General features: G+C 41.4%; 2 protein-coding genes and 1 pseudogene across 2 annotated transcripts in view; all 3 read right to left on the bottom strand.

The window, feature by feature from the left end:
• LOC116055156 (SE-cephalotoxin-like) overlaps positions 1-20,308 on the bottom strand; it is a 521,701-nt gene that overhangs the window by 484,934 nt on the left and 16,459 nt on the right. The window lies entirely within an intron of this gene.
• The window catches only part of LOC116062301, a 1,036,964-nt pseudogene that overhangs the window by 1,010,967 nt on the left and 5,689 nt on the right, over positions 1-20,308 (bottom strand).
• Positions 17,389-19,539, bottom strand: LOC116055166 (pescadillo homolog). Its single transcript, XM_031306972.2, has 3 exons — positions 19,423-19,539; positions 19,023-19,192; positions 17,389-17,612 (listed from the first exon to the last, which is right to left on the bottom strand). The coding sequence occupies exons 2-3, from the start codon at positions 19,169-19,171 to the stop codon at positions 17,447-17,449; spliced, it is 315 nt and encodes a 104-aa protein (XP_031162832.1). The 5' UTR covers positions 19,172-19,192; positions 19,423-19,539; the 3' UTR covers positions 17,389-17,446.

Raw genomic sequence — 20,308 nt, 5'->3', positions numbered from 1 at the left:
GACTGTCATGGCGGCTTGTTCAGAATACGATCTCATATTGGACTAAAATAGTTCACCGAAACCTGGTTCTGAAAACATTTTAAGCGAGAAATTGTTAAAGTTTTGTCTTGGCCCAGAACGCAGAGATATCACACAGACACAGTAATAGTCTTAAAAGGTTTATTAGAGCAACAGGTACTCAAGGAGACAGACGATGGTTCCTAAACCGGGAAGCTCCTGACTGGTCCGGGCAGTTTCGGAGCACGAGAGGAGACCGGCTGAGGCGAGATCACTGGTGGGTTCCTGAAGTGAAGACGGAGGCTGGCAGGTGAGACTGGAGCATGCAGACGCCGTGGAGATGCAGCAGGACTGAGCGGAAATTAGAGTGAGAACACAGGACAAGGTATCAGCAAGGAATCACAGGAACAACTAGAATTCGTCAGGGTTAGAGCCAAGTTACCACATGGGTTGAGGTTAACGAACTGGCGCCGACAGGAAGATCAGCCCGGGTTAAATATTGCAGGTGATGAGGAATGAATGAGCTGCAGCTGCGGAGATCGGCTGAGCAGAGTTGATGCGGCCACGCCCCTTGACCCAGATCACGGACCACGCCTCCAGTACTCCACACAGAAACAAACACAGACAAGACACAACACAGACAGACACACAGGAAAAGATATCCAGGCAGGACAGGGGAAGGCTGCCCATAACAGAAATAGGCCGTGCAGTTGCTGAATCTGTCTTCATTTCAGATTGACAAAGGTCAGTTTAAAAGATTTTCGTCAGATTTTGAGAGGCTCATCCGCTCCCCATTTCCGGGTGAGTCCCGACTGCCCTGAGCATGTCAGGTAGGCCCAAATGAAGGCCGACGGCTCCTCGGACGGCCAACGGCACGGGACACACCGAACAGACTCCAGTCACCGACCTCGCCAGACTGTCCGACAGCCGATTATCGGGCTGGTGTGTCTCCTCTATAAGGGAGACGCCAGCCACCCTCCTGAGGAAACCCATTTCGGAAGAAAAGGACCCCCAAGTGCCAAGCTTTGTTGGCAGAGGATGGAAGATGGAGACAGAGGAGGAAGGTGAACAGTTGGTGCTGCACTGGATGGAAGGCCAGCCAGCACCTGAAGCTGTCCTGGATCTACTCGCCTGCAACTGCACAAAAAAGTGTTCACTCCCATGATGTACGTATGTGTCTTTCAAACTAATCTTTTTAAACTAATAAGGCTCCATCCATTTGTTCATTCTATTCGCTCTATTCTTTTTTGAAGACGTGTGCTGGCTGCACAAGTCTAATTTAAGGCTCTCACAAATAAATAGTATGGGTATATTGTACAGTTTCTCAATCACCAGAGTGCCTCGAGTATTGAAGTTGCTGAGTTTTGTGTCCCTGATGTTCCTTCATGCCCCAGGGATAAAAGAAAGCATACAGTTTAGGTGGAAATTGTGAGAAAATGTGTGTTATTTCTGGTTTAAAGAAGTCATGTGACCTCTGTGTTTGTCAGACAGATTCAGTACTGGGCTTAAATGAAAGCCTAAAAGGTCCCGTTTTCAACAATCCCAAGCACCATATTATAGAATATTGACAATATCACTATCATGAACCTAAACCAGATATACACCAGATTCCAAAAACAGAATTTATCTTAGGGGGTTAGTAACTTCATGAGCTGAAAAAAAGTTATTTCGCTACCACCCTGCACTGCTATCGTGATTTTTCTAGTACTAGGGGTGTATACCTTGCCAAAAAACAATGATAGCATTTGTCCCCCCGATGATACCGATCAACCCCCCTGGCTCATGGACTACAAGCCATCACCCCCCGTTAGCATCCCATTGACTGCCATTCATTTTGACGTCATTTTGACAGAGAATAACTTGACATCTGAAGAGTTTAAAGACTCTATTTGTCCATTGTTTATTTCTAAAGAAACACGACAATGTATAAAAGGCTCCATTACCTTGTATCTCACGTTATGGCTCCGTAGCAGACGTTTTTGTAAAAATAGGCTAACGATTGGGTCATAACCACGAGACTTACTGTCTCATAGTAGAGGAATTACCGTATAGTACAGGAGAAGCTCTCAGGCAGTTTGGACTTCCATTAGCTGTTTAAGTTTAATTACTAATGTTAACTATCATTTTAGTGATCAATAATTAGCCTGTGTCTATGTTATCTCCTTACATATACCTACGCTCTCCGTCTCTGCTAGATTGGGAATGATTGAGATTTCTCTTGGCACAGCTACCAGAAGACTTCCAACTTTCAGACAGGTTGCTCACGTCACATCAACGTCTTCAAGCTCAGTTGGAGGCTGCTCAGTAACGCTCAGCCATCACCGGAAAAAAGTGACTTCTAATATCCTTCACTGGTCTCCATCCAGAGACACGGGATCTGTTGGTCCATTTCTTAAAAAAAACTGTCTATGGTAATATGTCAGGCTCACAATTTTTCCATACTACTAATGTATGTGCTAACGTTACTGCCATCAAGCCGCAATGATTTGCTGCTAATAAATGCTGCCTAATCTGTCGAGTCGTCTTGTAGTGGTGCATCAAGTGCAACGTACAGTATATTCCCATCCAATTAGACTGAATTTGGTATTGATGACGCGAAAAATAACATTAACTCCACTGAAATTATTTGAAACTAAAGTAACGAGCCAATTTTGTAAAATATAGGTAGTAGAAAGTACCGATATCTGTGGTAAAAATGTAAGGAGTGAAAGTAAAAAGTCGGCAGAAAAATAAATAGTAAAAATAGGCTTACAGGCCTACATCGATGATCTCGGCCCTACTGCTTACATCCTGTCACTGTGGGATGCACGCGAAAGGTGGCAGCAGGGCTCCAGACTAACTTTTTTCACTAGGAGCACCGTGGCCCCCAACTGAAAATTTTAGGGGCACAACCAGAAAATTTAGGGGCACACACCGTAAATCAACATGCTAACCAAATATTCACATTTCTACTAATTTCCACTGTTTTACTAATAAATACTCTGATAATAGATGCAGAAATTACAATGTGCTGTTTCAAATTCAGTGTCACTTTTGAAGATGCAACATAGAAGGTTAACTGACAGCCCCATCACTGTCATGACAATCAAAAAATATTTATATATTTTGTTTATTATTGTATTTGTATATTATTTTTTAGCCTGTTTTATTTTCATCATGACCGTTTTTAATTGCTCTGTAATGTTTCATGTAAAGCACTTTGAATTGCCTTGTTGCTGAAAGGTGCTGTAGAAATAAAGTTGCCTTGTTGCTGAAAGGTGCTGTAGAAGTAAAGTTGCCTTGTTGCTGAAAGGTGCTGTAGAAGTAAAGTTGCCTTGTTGCTGAAAGGTGCTGTAGAAGTAAAGTTGCCTTGTTGCTGAAACGTGCTGTAGAAATAAAGTTGCCTTGTTGCTGAAAGGTGCTGTAGAAATAAAGTTGCCTTGTTGCTGAAAGGTGCTGTAGAAGTAAAGTTGCCTTGTTGCTGAAAGGTGCTGTAGAAATAAAGTTGCCTTGTTGCTGAAAGGTGCTGTAGAAATAAAGTTGCCTTGTTGCTGAAAGGTGCTGTAGAAATAAAGTTGCCTTGTTGCTGAAAGGTGCTGTAGAAATAAAGTTGCCTTGTTGCTGAAAGGTGCTGTGAAAACATCAACAAACGTCAACAGCACCGCAACCGCTTTCAGCTCTCCATTAATATCATATCACAGCAAACGCTGTCTGCGTGAAGTTATGAAAAACTGTAACCACACTTGAAACCACTTTATCGGCATTTCCGTGACTCACTGTGACTTCAACAAAACTGCAGAGCCGACGTAGTTTGCACCGTCCGCAGCTATGCGTGTGTGTGTGAGTGTGTGTGTTTGTGTCAGAGCTCTGCTCTCTGTCAATTTTCAGAGAGGACAGATAAGCTTGCGCTTACACGCTCTCAGGTACCGAAATTTCAACGTTTAACATGTAAAAAAGGGGGCAAATTTACTGGTCGCACATGTGCGACTGGATGTAAAATTCAGTCGCTCACTCTCAAACTTTGGTCGCAAAATGCGACCATTTGGTCGCAGTCTGGAGCCCTGTGGCAGTAATTCTATTGTCTTAAATCAACAAGGTCATTATTGTGCTATACTGCCACCTACTGATACAGAATAGTAGTTAATGTCTCTGCCAGTCATCATATTGCAGGCACAGATGCCCAACAATGGCAAATCATTTGCAGTAACTCAATAAAAACATTTGTTGGACCAATTAAGTAAAATCGGATAATTTCTCACAGCACACAGGACGATCTCTCACGGCACACTAGTGTGCCGCGGCACAGTGGTTGAAAATCACTGTTTTAGGCCTTTTGGCAGACATCCATTTCAAATGGAACATAAAGAGCCTTTGTTCCATGTCCACTGAAGCTTCTCAGCTTGACCTCTAGTAACATTTGGGTGGTCCAGGTAGCGTCGCATAAAAATGGTTGTCATTCGCAAGGCTACTTTTATAACCTCAGTAAATTTCCAAGCCTGTACTTGAGTACTGGAAGTAGAGCTTAGATCGGCCCAAAAAATCAAGCCCGAACCTACCCGAGCCCGAGCACGTTGCGTCCGAGCCCGGCCCGGCCCGACACCGGCCCGGCCCGACACATTAACTGGAATTATGAGCCCGAGCCCGATTTAAACCCGACAATTTTTTAATACGTGGGCCGTTATAACTGACGTTCTCAACTACAATTCAGAGTTGTTTGAACTGCAGAAATCTGTTAAGAATAATACAACAAGGACGAAGCATGTAAACTGCGCTGTTTGTTTAGAATGGAACGGATCGCAAATGGATCTGAATGAAGAAACGTAAAAAAAATAGAAACAATGATGAACAACATATTGTTGTCACTGCCCAGGACTTGTTTAAACTGCTTCCATACCTCCGACTTTCCTCCACACTTGCTCAAAGTTAATTCTCCTGTTTTCTTCTTTTCTTTACATCTTCAAGCTCCCGGTGTGATGCGTGCGAGAGGAGGAGACTCCGCGCATGAAGTGCTGCATTTTGTAACTGCAGCCTAACTTTTGTACACATTTGTTACTTTTATATAGCCTATATATATATATTTATAATATTTCTGATTATGGCTAAGCTTTCTCCCCACCCAAATAGGATAATAAGGTAATGGATAAAAAAAAAAAAATTGCTTGATCAAGGGTCCGGCCTGGGCCCAGCCCGGCCCGAGGATGTGGCGGAAAATAACGGCCCGAGCCCGACCCGAGGTCCGGTCTGGCTCGGGTCGGGCTCGGGCCGAGAATCTAAACTCTAACTGGAAGTACTTTTGCCATCTCTGCAGAAAACTGAGAAAACATAACCTAACTTTACAACCATTTGGGGATGACGTCTAATGAGATTTTTCTGCCAAATGTTGTGATGAAGTTTATTTGAGATTTATTGATTTTAAAGTTCAATATTGACAGTGTAACAGATAAAACATGTCATGGAGCGTTATTACTCTGTCCTACTTTAAAAATGTTTTATTTTTTTATTTGCTCACAAATGTGCCGTATAAAACTAATGTCTGTCTGTCTGTCTGTCTATCTCTCTATGTCTGTCTCTCTGTCTCTCTCTGTCTGCCTGCCTGTCTGTCTGTCTATCTCTCTCTCTATGTCTGTCTCTCTGTCTCTCTCTGTCTGCCTGTCTGTCTCTCAGCCTTATAAATCTGTCCTCAGTCTGACAGACTGGTTGGTGTTTCTCTCCAGCAGTCCTCTGATCTGACGACTCTTCCCCTCTCCTTTCTCTCCTTCCCTGCCTCTCCTCCCTCTCCCTTCTCTCCTTCGTTTCATCTCTCTCCTCCCTCTCCCTCCTCTTACTCTCTTCCCTCTCTTCTCTCTCCCTCCTCTCCTCTCCCTGTCCCTCCCCTCCCTCTTCCTCTCCTCCCTCTCCTCCCTGTCCTCTCCAGAGTTATTGTATTAAATGTGTTCATCACATGATCTCTTGTTTCTTCCTGAATATTTGTGTCAAAATGTAAATAAACTCTTTACACCAACACAAAGCTGTGAAATGTGACTTTTTACATATTCATATATCAAATCTCTGATCTTTTAATAAAAACATTAACAAATACTTAAAATAATATAGAAAATGTTGTTATGTGTGCAAGAATAAACTTATTAAAGCCTTAATAATGAGTAATAAACATGTTTAACAGTAAATAAGTTTCATTAAATATGTGTTTATCATGTTTTATTAAGTGTAAACATTATTTCAGATGACAGGAAGCAGAAACTCAGTCAACAACACAACAAATACGTTTGAAAATTTTCATTTATTTATAACACAAGTTCACAGAGGTTGTCCAAAGGTTGGTTCAGATGTAGTGTAAAGGACAGACAGAGATGTTTGGTCCTACGAGCCGTTTACAAAAAGTTAGTGTTCCTCCCTCTCCTTCCTCTCCTTCCTCCCCTCCCTCTCCTCCCTCTCCTCCCTATAAAGACAATGGAACTATGACTAGAAATAGTAGTTGTAGTAGTTCAGGGTGTATCAGGCGAGCAGACGAGCTTTAGGAGGCGTGTCACAAAATTGGTCCGATTTTCACGAAACTTGGCAAAGGTGATCTTCAGACGATGCCTCACAAAAGTTATTCCATTGCGTATTGACATTCAAAAGTGTTTGCCCGTCACAGCCAATCAAAATCGATGGTGAAGCCACCAAACAGGAAGTGAACTCATATCTCGGCAAGTCTTCAACGTATCAACACCAATCTTTGTAGATAAGTACAGGGTCCAGTTAGGAAAAGGCTCAAGGAATTTGGTGACCTTAGACCTATAGTGGGCGCTGTAATTAGCAAAATTACGTTTTGGCCTATAACGTTTGATGTATTTGCAATTAAAACTCACTAGTGGTTGTCTGTTAATACTGCGGGAGGTCCTAAGTCCGACACCTGCCAATTTGTGACAGCAACGTAATTGATTCGGCTGCCATATTGGATTTCATCATCAACACTAAAAAGTTTTCACAGGTCACAAAATGTCTCAGATTTTCACGAAACATGGCAAAGATGATCTTCAGACCAAGCCGCACAAAAGTTATTCCATTGCGTATTGATATTCGAAAGCATTTGCCTGTCACAGCCAATTGAAATTGACGGCGAAGCCGCTAAACAGGAAGTTAACTCATATCTCGGGCAGGCTTTCACGTATCAAAACCAATCTCAATGCTTGGACTCATGACCCAATTAGGAGGAGGCTCAAGAAATTTGGTGACTTTTGACCACTGTGGGGGCACTATAATCACAGTAAGTAGGCTCATATCTCAGCAATGCTTTCACGTATCAAAACCAAACTTGGTACATGGACTTAGGACCCAATCCTGAGGAAGCACAATACATTTGGAGTGTTTTGACCACCACTATAATCACAGGAAGTAGGCTCATATCTCAGCAATGTTTTTATGTATAGAAACTAAACTTAGTATATGGACTTGGGACCCCATTTTGAGGACACACAATAAATGTGGTGACTTTTGACCATTAGGGGGGCGCTAGAGTTACAGAAAATTAGCTCATATCTCAGCAATGCTTTCACATATCGAAACAAACTTGGTATATGGACTTAGGACCCTATCCTGAGGAAGCACAATACATTTGGAGTGTTTTGACCACTAGGGGGGCGCTATAATCACAGGAAGTAGGCTCATTTCTCAGCAATTCTTTTACGTATATAGAAACCAAACTTAGTATATAGACTTGGGATCCCATTTTGAGGACACATGTGGTGACCTTTGACCACTAGGGGGGCACTAGAGTTACAGGAAATTAGCTCATATCTCAGCAATGCTTTCATTTATCGAAATCAAACTTGGTACATGGACTTGGCACTTGATTGTGAGAACGCACAAGGACATTGGTGTAATTTGGCCTCTAGGGGCATTGTAACAAAGTAAATGAGCTGATATCTCAGCCATTCTTTATCAAATTGCCATCAAAATTTCTGTGAGTGCTTACTCATGCCATGGCAACGGCATTCCTGCTAGTGTACTGCTTGGCCCCCTCATTGCTGCTTGCAGCTATATTTAGTGTTATTTTTGGTAATTATAGGAGAAACACTCAAGTCACCACAATGCAGCTGTCGCAGCTTCAGGGGCTGTGTGTTTCCAAGAGGGCTGGAAAAACAATGGACGCCACAAATATACAATTAACTGAACATGTTAAATGTCAATAAAAACATGTTCATTAGTGACTTATCTACAAGGACAATACAATAAATCAATTCTATACAAACTCAAAATATCAAACAAATAAAACAATGATTAGTATGTAGTCCAGCTGTACCTGTAGTTGCTGATCTCTGCTGCTCTGCTTCGTGCATCTTGTTTCAGGAAGTTGCCACACAGAGACTTTCCACATGTTAACCACATCCGAGCAACACAGCTGAAAGGGCAGAGTAAAAACAACAGATTCAAGGCTCAGTTACACTCCACTTCACCAACTGATTAAAACCACATTTAATTCATAAAAACATGGAGAAAATGAATTCATTATGGCTCTTTTACAGCATTTTCTGATTTACGGTTTGATAAAAAGAGAAATACAATCCCCCCTGTGTAAAAACCTTTGACTCTAATATGTTCACAAAATGAAAAACCACAAGAAGTAAGCAATCCTTTGTTCCTGCCATTGCAATGATACACTACATTCAAGACATCATGTGTAAAGTTATTTCATAATAAATCCCTGCAGCCATAAGTAGCAAGAATTTATACGCTGCATCTTCGGTCTCCAGCCTTTATATTTCTTGCAGTTTGACACATGGCTCATTGAGTGGGTACCCCCTCCGATACAACGGGATCTAACACAGATCTATTACTTATCGTTGCTCTCCTATAACATTAGACTCATGGTGAACATAAATAATTAGGATTAAATCTGATGCAGCAGAACGGGAGATATTGTCATGTATTCCACACATTCTTCTGTGTTAAAACATAGTGCCTACATTACCCACAGTGCACCTCTCTCTTTCTCTGACAGCGTATAATATAAACCAATCCTGGTAGATTGTGGTGTGATGTGTCATGCTAGTAGCAGCAAATGTATCCTGCAGCAGAGGTCTGGGCAGCTCACTGCTCTCTAACACCACACCTCCACTTTTTTCAGGTTGATGTCGTACATTAAAAGAAAGAAAAAATAAAAAGAAAGAACATCAGAGCACTGTTCGTTAGTAAACTTATCCACAGGTCAATTCAATTTGATTTACAGTGTTGAATCATAACAGAAGTTATCTCAGGACTTTTTACAGATAGGGTAGCCCCAAGCAAGCATTTGGTGCAACAGTGGCGAGAAGAACTTCCTTTTTACCGACAGAAACATCAGACAGAACCAGACCCTTGGGCCACTGCTGATCAGCTACAAGGGTAATAAATACAATGAATACATTCAAACTCTAAATATCAAACGTATACTATGAAAACATCAACCTAGTTTTACAAACTAACCTTTAACAGCCTAACAAACCATTAATCATTTATATTATGTAGTCCAGCTGTACCTGTTGTTGCTGATCTCTGCTGCTCTGCTTCGTGCTTCTTGGCCTGAAATACACACAGACACACACAGACACACACACACACACAGTTGAAACAGGAAACGCTGCTTACGTTCTAAAACCAGCCTCTGGAGACTCAACAAGCTGAGTCGCAGCTAAACAAGCAAAATCCGCTGGTTTGAGTCGAGCTGAGACGGGCCGGTTCAGACCGCTGCAACTGTTCCCTGCGATGTTCTAAACCGGTTTTGTCTCGTCATGAATCTTTGGTCTGATCTGGGCTTTACAGATTCAGAATATTAAACAGTATAATCAGCTAATAAATGATGATGTATTATAGATTAAACCACCCAGCAGTATATAAAGTCATTAAAATAAGCTCCTTGGACTGAAGTAAAGGATCTGAGCACCTCCACCAATTATCAGCTTGTTGATCTTGTTACTGGCTCGAGTGTTTCTGAAAAGAGAGAAGTGGTAGAATATTTCAACACGTGTTTCACAACTGTTACCGGTTATCCTGTTAGGCATCAGCCTTTTTCATGACAAAAAAGTAAAAATCCTCTGATTCCAGCTTCTTAAATGTGACTATTTGTCATTATTATATAGCCTGTTGATCTTTATACTGGATCGAGTGAAAACGGTTCATGTTTGCGATCTGAATAAAGTTTAATTTCTTTGTGAAAGTAAATGAAAAATAAATCCATAAATCAAATTTATTGGAACAAAACAGAACAAAACTCTTCTGTAAATGTTGGCAGAGCTGATCAATTCTGTGCTCGGTTCTACTGTAGTCCGCTACATCTCAGAGAGAAATAGTCTACGTTTTACTGAACTACATTTATATGACAGCTTAAGGTTGTTTTCACACCTGTAGTTTGTTTGCTCTGGTTTCAATCAGTCGATGGGTTCAGTTTAGTTTTACATGGAAAAAAATCCAAGCGACCAAAAATGCATCACTACAAACCATGCAAGAATCTTCCCTCCTCTTATTGGTCAGATGTGTCTGGGTCGGGAGCAAGAGAGTAAATACAGCTCATTTTATTTCAATCATTTTGTTCCTACATCTGCTCTGGTCACCGAGACTTCGCTCTGCTCTGCCGGCCGGTTAATCTCTAACTTTAGCGGCGGCTGGTGTTACCACGGAGATGCGAGTGACAGCGAGCTTGACCTCAGTCTGTTTCTGTGAGAGAAATATTGAAGCTGCTACAGTTTGCTGCTCTGTCTCATCACAGATCACAATCACACTTGACTACAGAAACTGTTTAATTAAGACTTGTTGGGTGCGTTCGAGGTCGGATCACCTTCTCACCACAAACCAACCGCTCCAGAGTATTATAAATAAGCTCCTTGGACTGAAAGTAAAGGTTGTGAGCACCTCCACCAATTATCAGCTTGTTGATCTTGTTACTGGCTCGAGTGTTTCTGAAAAGAGAGAAGTGGTAGAATATTTCAACACGTGTTTCACAACAGTTACCGGTTATCCTGTTAGGCATCAGCCTTGTCATACTTGTTTTGACAGGGAAAGTGCAGAGATGGTTTTTCATCTCAATTAGTGGTCAACTATTAAATTATCGCTGAAGCTGTTGTAATGAGCTGATCTCTGGCCATGAAAGCTATACAGAACTGCACGAAAATAAAGCAATATGGAGGGAAATGAATGATAGGAATAATGCTGTTCCGTGGGCATCTGATCAGCTGATTTTATCTGCAGTGCAGCAGCGGCACAGGCTGGGTCAAACTGACTAAATGTTCTTTACACAAAGAAATACATATATGTAGAATATGTTTGCCAAATTGAAAGCAAAACATGAATAATTAGCCTAGGAATTTGTGGTAGACATTGTTGCTGGCGTGTGGCGTGTGCGTGATCATGGAAGGCTTGTATCATGTGGATGCCCCGACAGTTTTGTTGTCATTACTTAGAATTCCTATGGGGGCGACAGAAACTATGCACTATAGCTTTAACACACATAACAACTAGTTAAGTTTAGGAAAAAAATGGTGGTTTGGATTAAAACTAACTACTAACTACTTAATAAGTTAGTTGTTTAGTTATTGTAATGTAACCTTTAATAAGGCCTACATTTGTTTATTTTACAAGGGCACGGTTAAAATGTCGCTCAGTTCAAAGGTAAGGCTATGTAACCATGTTCCTACGGTGGCAATTTGACATAGCTTTTGTTTTGCTGATGGGCCATCAACACTTCCCCCTCAGTGCTAGCAGCAAGAACACACAACCCTCAGTCATCTCTTCTCTCGGCAAAGAAGTCTCCCTACCATTTTAATACACTTTAATAAACTGAAAACTGTGTCCGGGTCATCTTTAGAATAGCATCGGCTGTATCTCTCAGTGATTGGCTGGCTTCAGTCACATGATTCTTCTTGATCTGCTCTTTCCAGTTGTCAATCGCCTCAGAAAGTGCAAGTGCCATTCCAACAGCTCCTCCCACAACCTGATCATGAATACGGATCAATACATGATCAATGTTCAATATTATCAGACTGTCAGCTCCAAGGAAAATACATAAACGCACAATACATGAACATGTATCTAAACTGTCAATACAGTAAATCTGTGATTGCCAATCATGAAAACAAAATTGCGACATTGTTATGTGTGGATGTTTTTGTCTGATTTACTGTTTATTTATGTAAAAATACATGTCTGTACAGAAAAATGCTAAAATTCCCAGTCCAACCATCACATCACACGTTTTTGGCGTTCTATATGTGCCTCATTCCTGAGCGAGTAATTGTATGTTTTGAAATCAGAGAACTATATTTTGTGAGCCGTTTGAGCAAACAGAAACCTATTCCGTGCTCAATAAATGTATTTGCATGTTTGCTATCATGTGCCCTCTCAAAACTCTTCCTCTGTGAGGAGGTAGAGGATGCAGCCCTCTGGTCACGTCTCCCTCACTCTCAAAACTCTTCCTCTGTGAGGAGGTAGAGGCTGCAGCCCTCTGGTCACATCTCCCACACTCTCAAAACTCTTCCTCTGTGAGGAGGTAGAGGCTGCAGCCCTCTGGTCACGTCTCCCTCACTCTCAAAACTCTTCCTCTGTGAGGAGGTAGAGGCTACAGCCCTCTGGTCACGTCTCCCTCACTCTCAAAACTCTTCCTCTGTGAGGAGGTAGAGGCTGCAGCCCTCTGGTCACGTCTCCCTCACTCTCAAAACTCTTCCTCTGTGAGGAGGTAGAGGCTGCAGCCCTCTGGTCACGTCTCCCTCACTCTCAAAACTCTTCCTCTGTGAGGAGGTAGAGGCTGCAGCCCTCTGGTCACGTCTCCCACACTCTCAAAACTCTTCCTCTGTGAGGAGGTAGAGGCTGCAGCCCTCTGGTCACGTCTCCCTCACTCTCAAAACTCTTCCTCTGTGAGGAGGTAGAGGCTGCAGCCCTCTGGTCATGTCTCCCTCGCTCTCAACCTCTGCACTCAACTCTTGACACACTCAATCAAATTTTCACAGTGTTACAAGTGTGCCACAAAACCAACCAATTGGAGAATTAAAGGTCAATTCTGATTGGCAGTTTGTCTCCAATTAGATCCCAAGTAGCAGGAAACACAAATCTATGGAGGAACAGTCTTTTTCAGTCAACACCTGTTGCTCAGCATGTACTGACTACAGTGGAGCTGTTGGACTAACGTTACTGGAGACAAGCCACAGTGTGTTTGCTACGTTTGAAGCTCCAAATTCTCCAAAAGGCTTAATTCCCCCATCACTACTTATCAGTTTTATGTTCATATTTTGTTCTCTACTGTTTATTTTTTATTTTCCTGTATATTGAAGTGAAGTGAAGGTTTTGATTTTGTATATTTGAATCAAATATTAAGTTAATAACATTATAATCCATTATATTTGTATCATCAGTCTTCCAGTTTGATGGTCTGTAGATGAATGTGGCAGACTGATCTCTGCTGCCCTCTGGTGTTTAATCAGCAGATGACACTCAGTCAGAAGGCTAATGAAGTTGTGATTACAATAATTACTCTAAAGTGTGGATTACATTACCATAATCATGTTTAATATCCACACTGTAAATCACTACACACTTTGTATTATTGTTAGTTTATTTGGCAACTGGACATTTTGAGAAAGTTAAGAGAAAGGCAAATGTTTTGAACATATTTTCCAATGAAAAAGTTCTGTGTGAACAGCATCCAAAGTACATTTCAGAATTCATACAGCAAAATGTGCACTAAGTAAAGTATAACAATATGAAGTAATACATCAGAAACAAAATCCTTCAGAGTGAATTAGGTAACTAGAACTATGGCAACACTGCTCCATAGTTCAAACACTAAATTAAATATCTACTTATAACTTATTTACTCTTTTCTTATGCATAAAGGACACTCTGGAGGACCAGCAGGTAAACATTTTAGACAGACAGGACCGATGGTTTGAAGGAGTTGTCGAGGAAGGCATTAACACTCGGATACAGAAACCGTCGCTTAACAGGGAGGAGGTCTGCAACATTAATTATAATGCTGTCCTTTCATCTCGAAACTAAGCAGTAACACTTTATAATAATGGTACATGAATTATCATGAATCCATGCAGTAGTACTTCATGACCTATCAGTAATGTACAAGGATTCATGTTCATTCATGTATCTCGTGAACAACTTACTGCAGGAACAATACGTTAATGAATGCATTAAGGTGTTTCAATCATCATGATTTCTGATTTATTAATGATGTTCATATCTTCTTCTAAGGTACATCTGTAGTTAAAGAGACAGGCTAAAGAAACTGAATAGTAGTGTTGTTATCATGACTAACTAAACATTACTTCTTCATCACTTCATCATGTTTGTGGTTCATCTTTAACGTTGATAAATAAGATATGATTAATGGTGGCACATGCAGCAATCATCTGTGCCCCCTCAAACCAAAAATTGTCAAGACATTTCATGTTTACAGATACTTCGAAGTTAGTAAAAAGTAAAGTAATGAAGTAATATTTAGTTAATTATGATTACAACACTATTCCGTTTCTTTAGCCGGTCACTTTAACTACATATATACCAATGATGAAGACATGAACATCATTATTATTACATTATAAATTCCTTAACGGATGCATTAATTAAGGTATTGTTCCTGCATTAAGTTGTGCATGAGATACTATTAATCCATGCACTTTACTGATAGTTCATGAAGTACTTCATGAATGAATTCATGATAATTAATGTCCCCATTTTATAAAGTGTCACTGACTAAACAAATGCTCACATTTGGCCTTATGTGAGAACGCCAACAATGGTCGCTCAGACTTGGCCTCTGGTGTCTCAGATGATCATTACGACTGTCATTACAATAACAAACTTTATCTTGACAACGACCCTACACAGCTTTAATAGCTGGATTTCCCTACCGTTCAGTCAGATCTAAAGAAGTCTCTTGGATCACACACCAAACATCTTTGATGCACCTTTAACCAAGTCCTCTTGCACTTGATTTTTTAACCTTACTTTAATATTAGCTAGGCTACTTTCATTTAACGCTCATCACCCTGAGGCCATTTTTACAATTCCTTGTCCGTCTGGTTTTATTTTCTTTTTCCTTTATTGTAAAAACATCAACATTGTTGTCTACAGTCAATTTATGAACATCATTCTTTTCAGGAAAAACTGGGCTATTAGAATATGTGTGCTGCAGTGAGGTCACTTGAATGTAAAAAAAGGTTGTATGACCTTAAAGACAATTAAATAAATAAAACGGAACATGAATCTCACAGATATATATTGATATCACACACAGCCAATCTCCTGTCTAAATCAGTTCCCATATGTATTAGGAGTCAAACTGTGAAAAAATAAACATTATAACTTATACAGTTGACTAAATATATATAAATTTTTTTCAAAAAAAGTCCAGACACTTTTGCCAATAATCAAAATTATAATGTCATATTTATTGATATCACACACACAGCAATGCTACACAAGCATTTGTATTGTCTACAACAGTTCTCCTATATATTTGGAGTCATCCAGTGCAAAAATAAACATAATGAACATTATAACTCATATAAACGACAAACTATTTACATTTCTTCAAAAAAGGCCCAAATGTATCCCAAATCTCTAAACAGTGACGCCATTCTTCTCTGTAGAACGGTAATAGACCAGAGTTATCGCTCTTTTTCACTTTACTCTTTGTTCTCGCTCGGATTCCCTGGAGTGATTACACTACATAGTCTTTGTGTGAAGGACCTGCCTTCCCATTGGTTGAAAAATGTCAACACACTCTCGCATAGCATCATGGGAGATTTATACTAGACGGTAGCACAGAGGTAGCGGCAGAAATGACCGAAAACGTGATAAATTATGGACATCAAGTGGATAAATCTTGGATGTAAGCGTTTGGATTTATTGCTGAACAACTCCGAAAAGAGGCACAACTTCCAGGCTGGATAGAAAATCTTCTGTAAAGGCTACAAAGACACCAAAGATACCCCGTGATGGCTAACTCCTTAGCTTTTAGCAGCAAAAATCGGTAAGCAGCTACATTAAACCGTTATCAAATTATCTAAATATTAATCAGAGGTGCCATTTGGCGTCGTGGGCGATGCCTTAGGGCTCTACAAATTCTAAACTAAACTATTTAAAGCCAAATTTGCAATAATACTGTTGAAGTTGCTCTATTTTTCTAAACCTGATAAACTTTCTATTCCTCCTTCACCTGCTTGTCCTGTTCCATGTTTTCTTTAGTTTTCTCCCTCGTATCTTTTGACACTGGCCTCGCGTTGAAATTAACTATGTAATGATCTGATATTCCATTGTTCAAGACAAAGCGATCAAAGATTTCAACATTTCTGGTGATCACCAGATCCAGAGAGTGACCTGCCCGGTGTGTTGGCTCCCGTACATGCTGGTCCAGATTGTTAATCAACAAAAGCCAAACAAACTCATCAGTAGAGGACCTATTTTCAACATCAACCCAGATATTGAAATCACCGGTCACAATGATGCTGTTGTAGTTGAGAAGTATGAGAAGGTCCAGCAGTGCTTGAAACTCATTCAGGAATGTGCAGACTTGGGTCGGGTTGTACCCCGGTCTGTGATACACATTAATAATAAGGACAGGTTCGTCCCATTCCTCATGTTGCAGAACTGCTGCAACAAATTCAAAGGTCGTTATGTCAAGGAAGTCAAAATGAATTTGTTGACCCTGCAATGCCTGTGTGAACTGAATCGCTGTCCCTCCTCTACCAGCTCTCACCTGATAATAAAAATTGAAATTTGATGGCGAGGCCTCCCGGAGGACTCTGTCTCCGGTGTCTCCTCTTAGGAAAGTCTCTGTTAAGAGAAAGACGTCCAGATTGGTTTGTGTTATGAGCTCTAAGATGCAGGATGTTTTGTTATTCATAGACCAAAGATTGAGCAACGCCACACTTATTGCTGCAGGAGGTGTTTGGTTGTTCTCAAGCTCGTGAGTGCTGCTGTTACTTCTCTGATCCTGACACCGTTCCAACACTTCTTTACTCTCTTCTCTTTCTTCAATTTGAGTCTCCTTTCGATGACGCTTTGTCTGCTTGCTTTCATCATCTTCTGTCTTTTCCTTGCTATCACTCTCCACTTCCTCCTGATCACTCCCTTCCTGCTCACCATCACTCTCCTCTTCCTCCTGATCACTTCCTTCCTGCTCACCATCACTCTCCACTTCTTCCTGATCACTCCCTTCCTGCTCACCATCACTCTCCTCTTCCTCCTGATCACTCCCTTCCTGCTCACCATCACTCTCCACTTCCTCCTGATCACTCCCTTCCTGCTCACCATCACTCTCCTCTTCCTCCTGATCACTCCCTTCCTGCTCACCATCACTCTCCTCTTCCTCCTGATCACTCCCTTCCTGCTCACCATCTCTCTCCTCTTCCTCCTGATCACTCCCTTCCTCCCCATCATCACTCTCCTCTTCACTTTGAGTCTCCTTTCGATGACGCTTTGTCTGCTTCCTTTCATCATCTTCTGTCTATTCCTCGCTATCACTCTCCTCTTCTTCCTGATCGCTCCCTTCATCCTCACCATCACTCTCCTCTTCCTCTGGCTGTTCTGTACAGTCTTGAGTCTTGTTTTTCCTATTGGAAAGCTCTTCTTCGTGTTGTTGTTGACTTTTAGCGATGTCATCAAACATCTTCCTGTGAATGAAACAAGTGAAGTTGAAGTTAGAATCATACAAAAACAAACAACAAAAATGATGGTCAGCAAACAAATGTTTACAATTAAATGAGATCTCGGTAAAAGAATTGGGAAGAACTTGTGTGAAATGTTGCTGGCTTGCATGATGTTGGCTTTAGCCTCTAACTGAATTTGACTAAGCAATTGTAGGATCTGGTCGTAGGTCACAGTCATGGATGTATTAAGAGAACTGGATACAGCGTTCGGCACAAAGCCCCATTCATTCCAATGAGAGTTGCATAAAAGTGCATTAAGCAGTCATGGAGCTCGAAAAATACCCTGATCTTCCACGTTGACTGGCCCTTGACATCAAACACATGCGCACTAGCGACAGTTTGAGTTGTCTTAGCAACATGCTCATTCAGGAGCTTCTCTCTAGTGGAAAACGAGTAGCTAGACACGTTCATCGTCTTAAATATTCACTACAACAAAACATTGTGTTTTCATTGTTTTCATTGTTTAATGCTTATCATATAAACAATGGATGTATTAAGAGAACCAAGGAGATGTAATCATTATGTTGTGCTACTAGCTAACTGTAGCCCCGGCAGTTTGGGAACAGAGATGTGTATTACGTTACATCCACGTCACAGGCTTTAAAGCATAGCACCCTCTGATGTATTATAAGTTAATACACATGATGATTTACATCCATATAGACATTATTACAGCTACAGGAATTTAGGAGAACTGTCATATGAGCCTGCAGTGCAGGGTGGCTAAGTCCCGCGGGGCAGCTCGCGTTCATTCATTATGTCGTTATACTAGCTAATGCCAACGTTACCTACTAGCCCCAATACGGTTGTTAATAATGTAACATCCACGTTACAGTCTTTACAGCAAACAGCGCTCGGATGTGTCATACAGGATCTCAGGAGAACCGTCATAAGAGCCTGCGGTGCAGGGCGATTCAGCCGGGCGCAGTCCCATGGGTCTGCTCGTGTTCATTATGTGTGTTCATCATGGCCAGGCCATTAGTGCATGTTAAAAACCATTGGCCGCTAAGCCCATGGCTGTTTCCAGACATGGGGCTGTTCCTGGGGGCTTGGTCACAGTGCTGTAGTACTTGAATCCAGACTCAAAACATTTGCACTCCGACTTTTCCTGATCTTGGCCATGTGGCTGGCCAAATATTCTAGCAATAATAATAATTATAGCAGCAATAAATGCATTTTTATAGTAAATGATCTGGCCCAATTTTATCCTACAGTGTTGCTAGTCTGCACTGGCTTTTTGATCATTACAAATAAGATGCAAAATGATCAAAAGGGTCACTGTTAGACCTACGTGACAGTTAAGTGTAGGCACCAAAATCGCCGAGTAAGGTTTAGGTTACTTTAATACACTTTAGTAAACTGAAAACTTCATACTTCATGTCGTCAAACTGTCCCCTCAGTGTCTTGGTCATCATTAGAATAGCATCGGCTGTATCTCTCAGTGATTGGCTCGCTTCAGTCACATGATTCTTCTCGATCAAGTCTTTCCAGTTGTCAATCGCCTCAGAAAGTGCAAACGCCATTCCAACAGCTCCTCCCACAACCTGATCATGAATATGGAATAATACATGATTAATGTTCAATATTATCAGACTGTCAGGTCCAAGGAAAATACATAAACGCACAATACATGAACATGTATCTAAACTGTCAATACAGTAAATCATTGATTGCCAATCATGAAAACAAAATTGTGACATAGTTATATGTGGATGTTTTTTTTTCTGATTTACTGCTAATGTATGTAGAAATACATGTCTGTACAGAATCTTACCTTGGCTCCTCCTTTAAGGGTTGTTTTAAATGCAGTTGTAGACAGTCATTTGATGAGTTATTTAGCTCCTTTAGCAAACAAAAATTTAAATTTTTTCCCACTAACTTCAAATGTGAAAAATGCTAAAATTCCCAAAAATCCAACCATCACTAGAGTACTGAAGTAGACCCGGTTGAGCCCCATGGATCTTGGTCCATCGAAGAAAAACTGTGGCTCATCATCAAGCATGTGGAAGTTGATCTTCCGATCCAGTCCACTCCGTCTGGCCATGGCTCTCAGGATTTCAGTCATGATGTGTCGGTCCAGATCATCTGGGTCTGTGAAGAAACTCGCCTCCCTCCTCTCCGCCTTCAGTTGCTGGAACAGTTTTTGTATTTTTTTTGCAATTTCGTTGCTCTTCTGTTCTATGTTCTGCGCCTCTTCCATGGTGTCACTGGATAAGAAGTGCTCAGTGATTTTAATCACCACAGATACAGTGAAGCCTACACCTGAATACACTGCTCCTAACAAACCTAAAAATGGGGCAGCTGCTCCAGCGGTCAATAGAGTGGCCACGCCGGCCCTGATCAGACATGCAGCTCCTGCCACTGCCACTGTGCTGCCAACACATTCACTGGCGTTGCATTTCTCCCTGAGTGACTCCAGCTCCTGGGCCAGTTTCTTCAGCTGCTTGACACAGGGACCAGAGCTGCACTGCAGCCAGGCTTAAATAGCAGCTCTGCAGCAGGAATCTCCCACCGGACGAACAATCTCAAACAACTTAACGAGAGATGGGCATCCGGATAGCTCAGTTGGTAGAGCGGGCGCCCATATATAGAGGTTTACTCCTCGACGCAGCGGGCCCGGGCTCGACTCCGACCTGCGGCCCTTTGCTGCACGTCATTAC

Source organism: Sander lucioperca, chromosome 21, assembly GCF_008315115.2.
Source record: "Sander lucioperca isolate FBNREF2018 chromosome 21, SLUC_FBN_1.2, whole genome shotgun sequence".
Classification (NCBI taxonomy): domain Eukaryota; kingdom Metazoa; phylum Chordata; class Actinopteri; order Perciformes; family Percidae; genus Sander; species Sander lucioperca.
The sequence above is the reverse complement of the archived record's forward strand: the minus strand, read 5'-3'. Positions and strand labels throughout refer to the sequence as shown.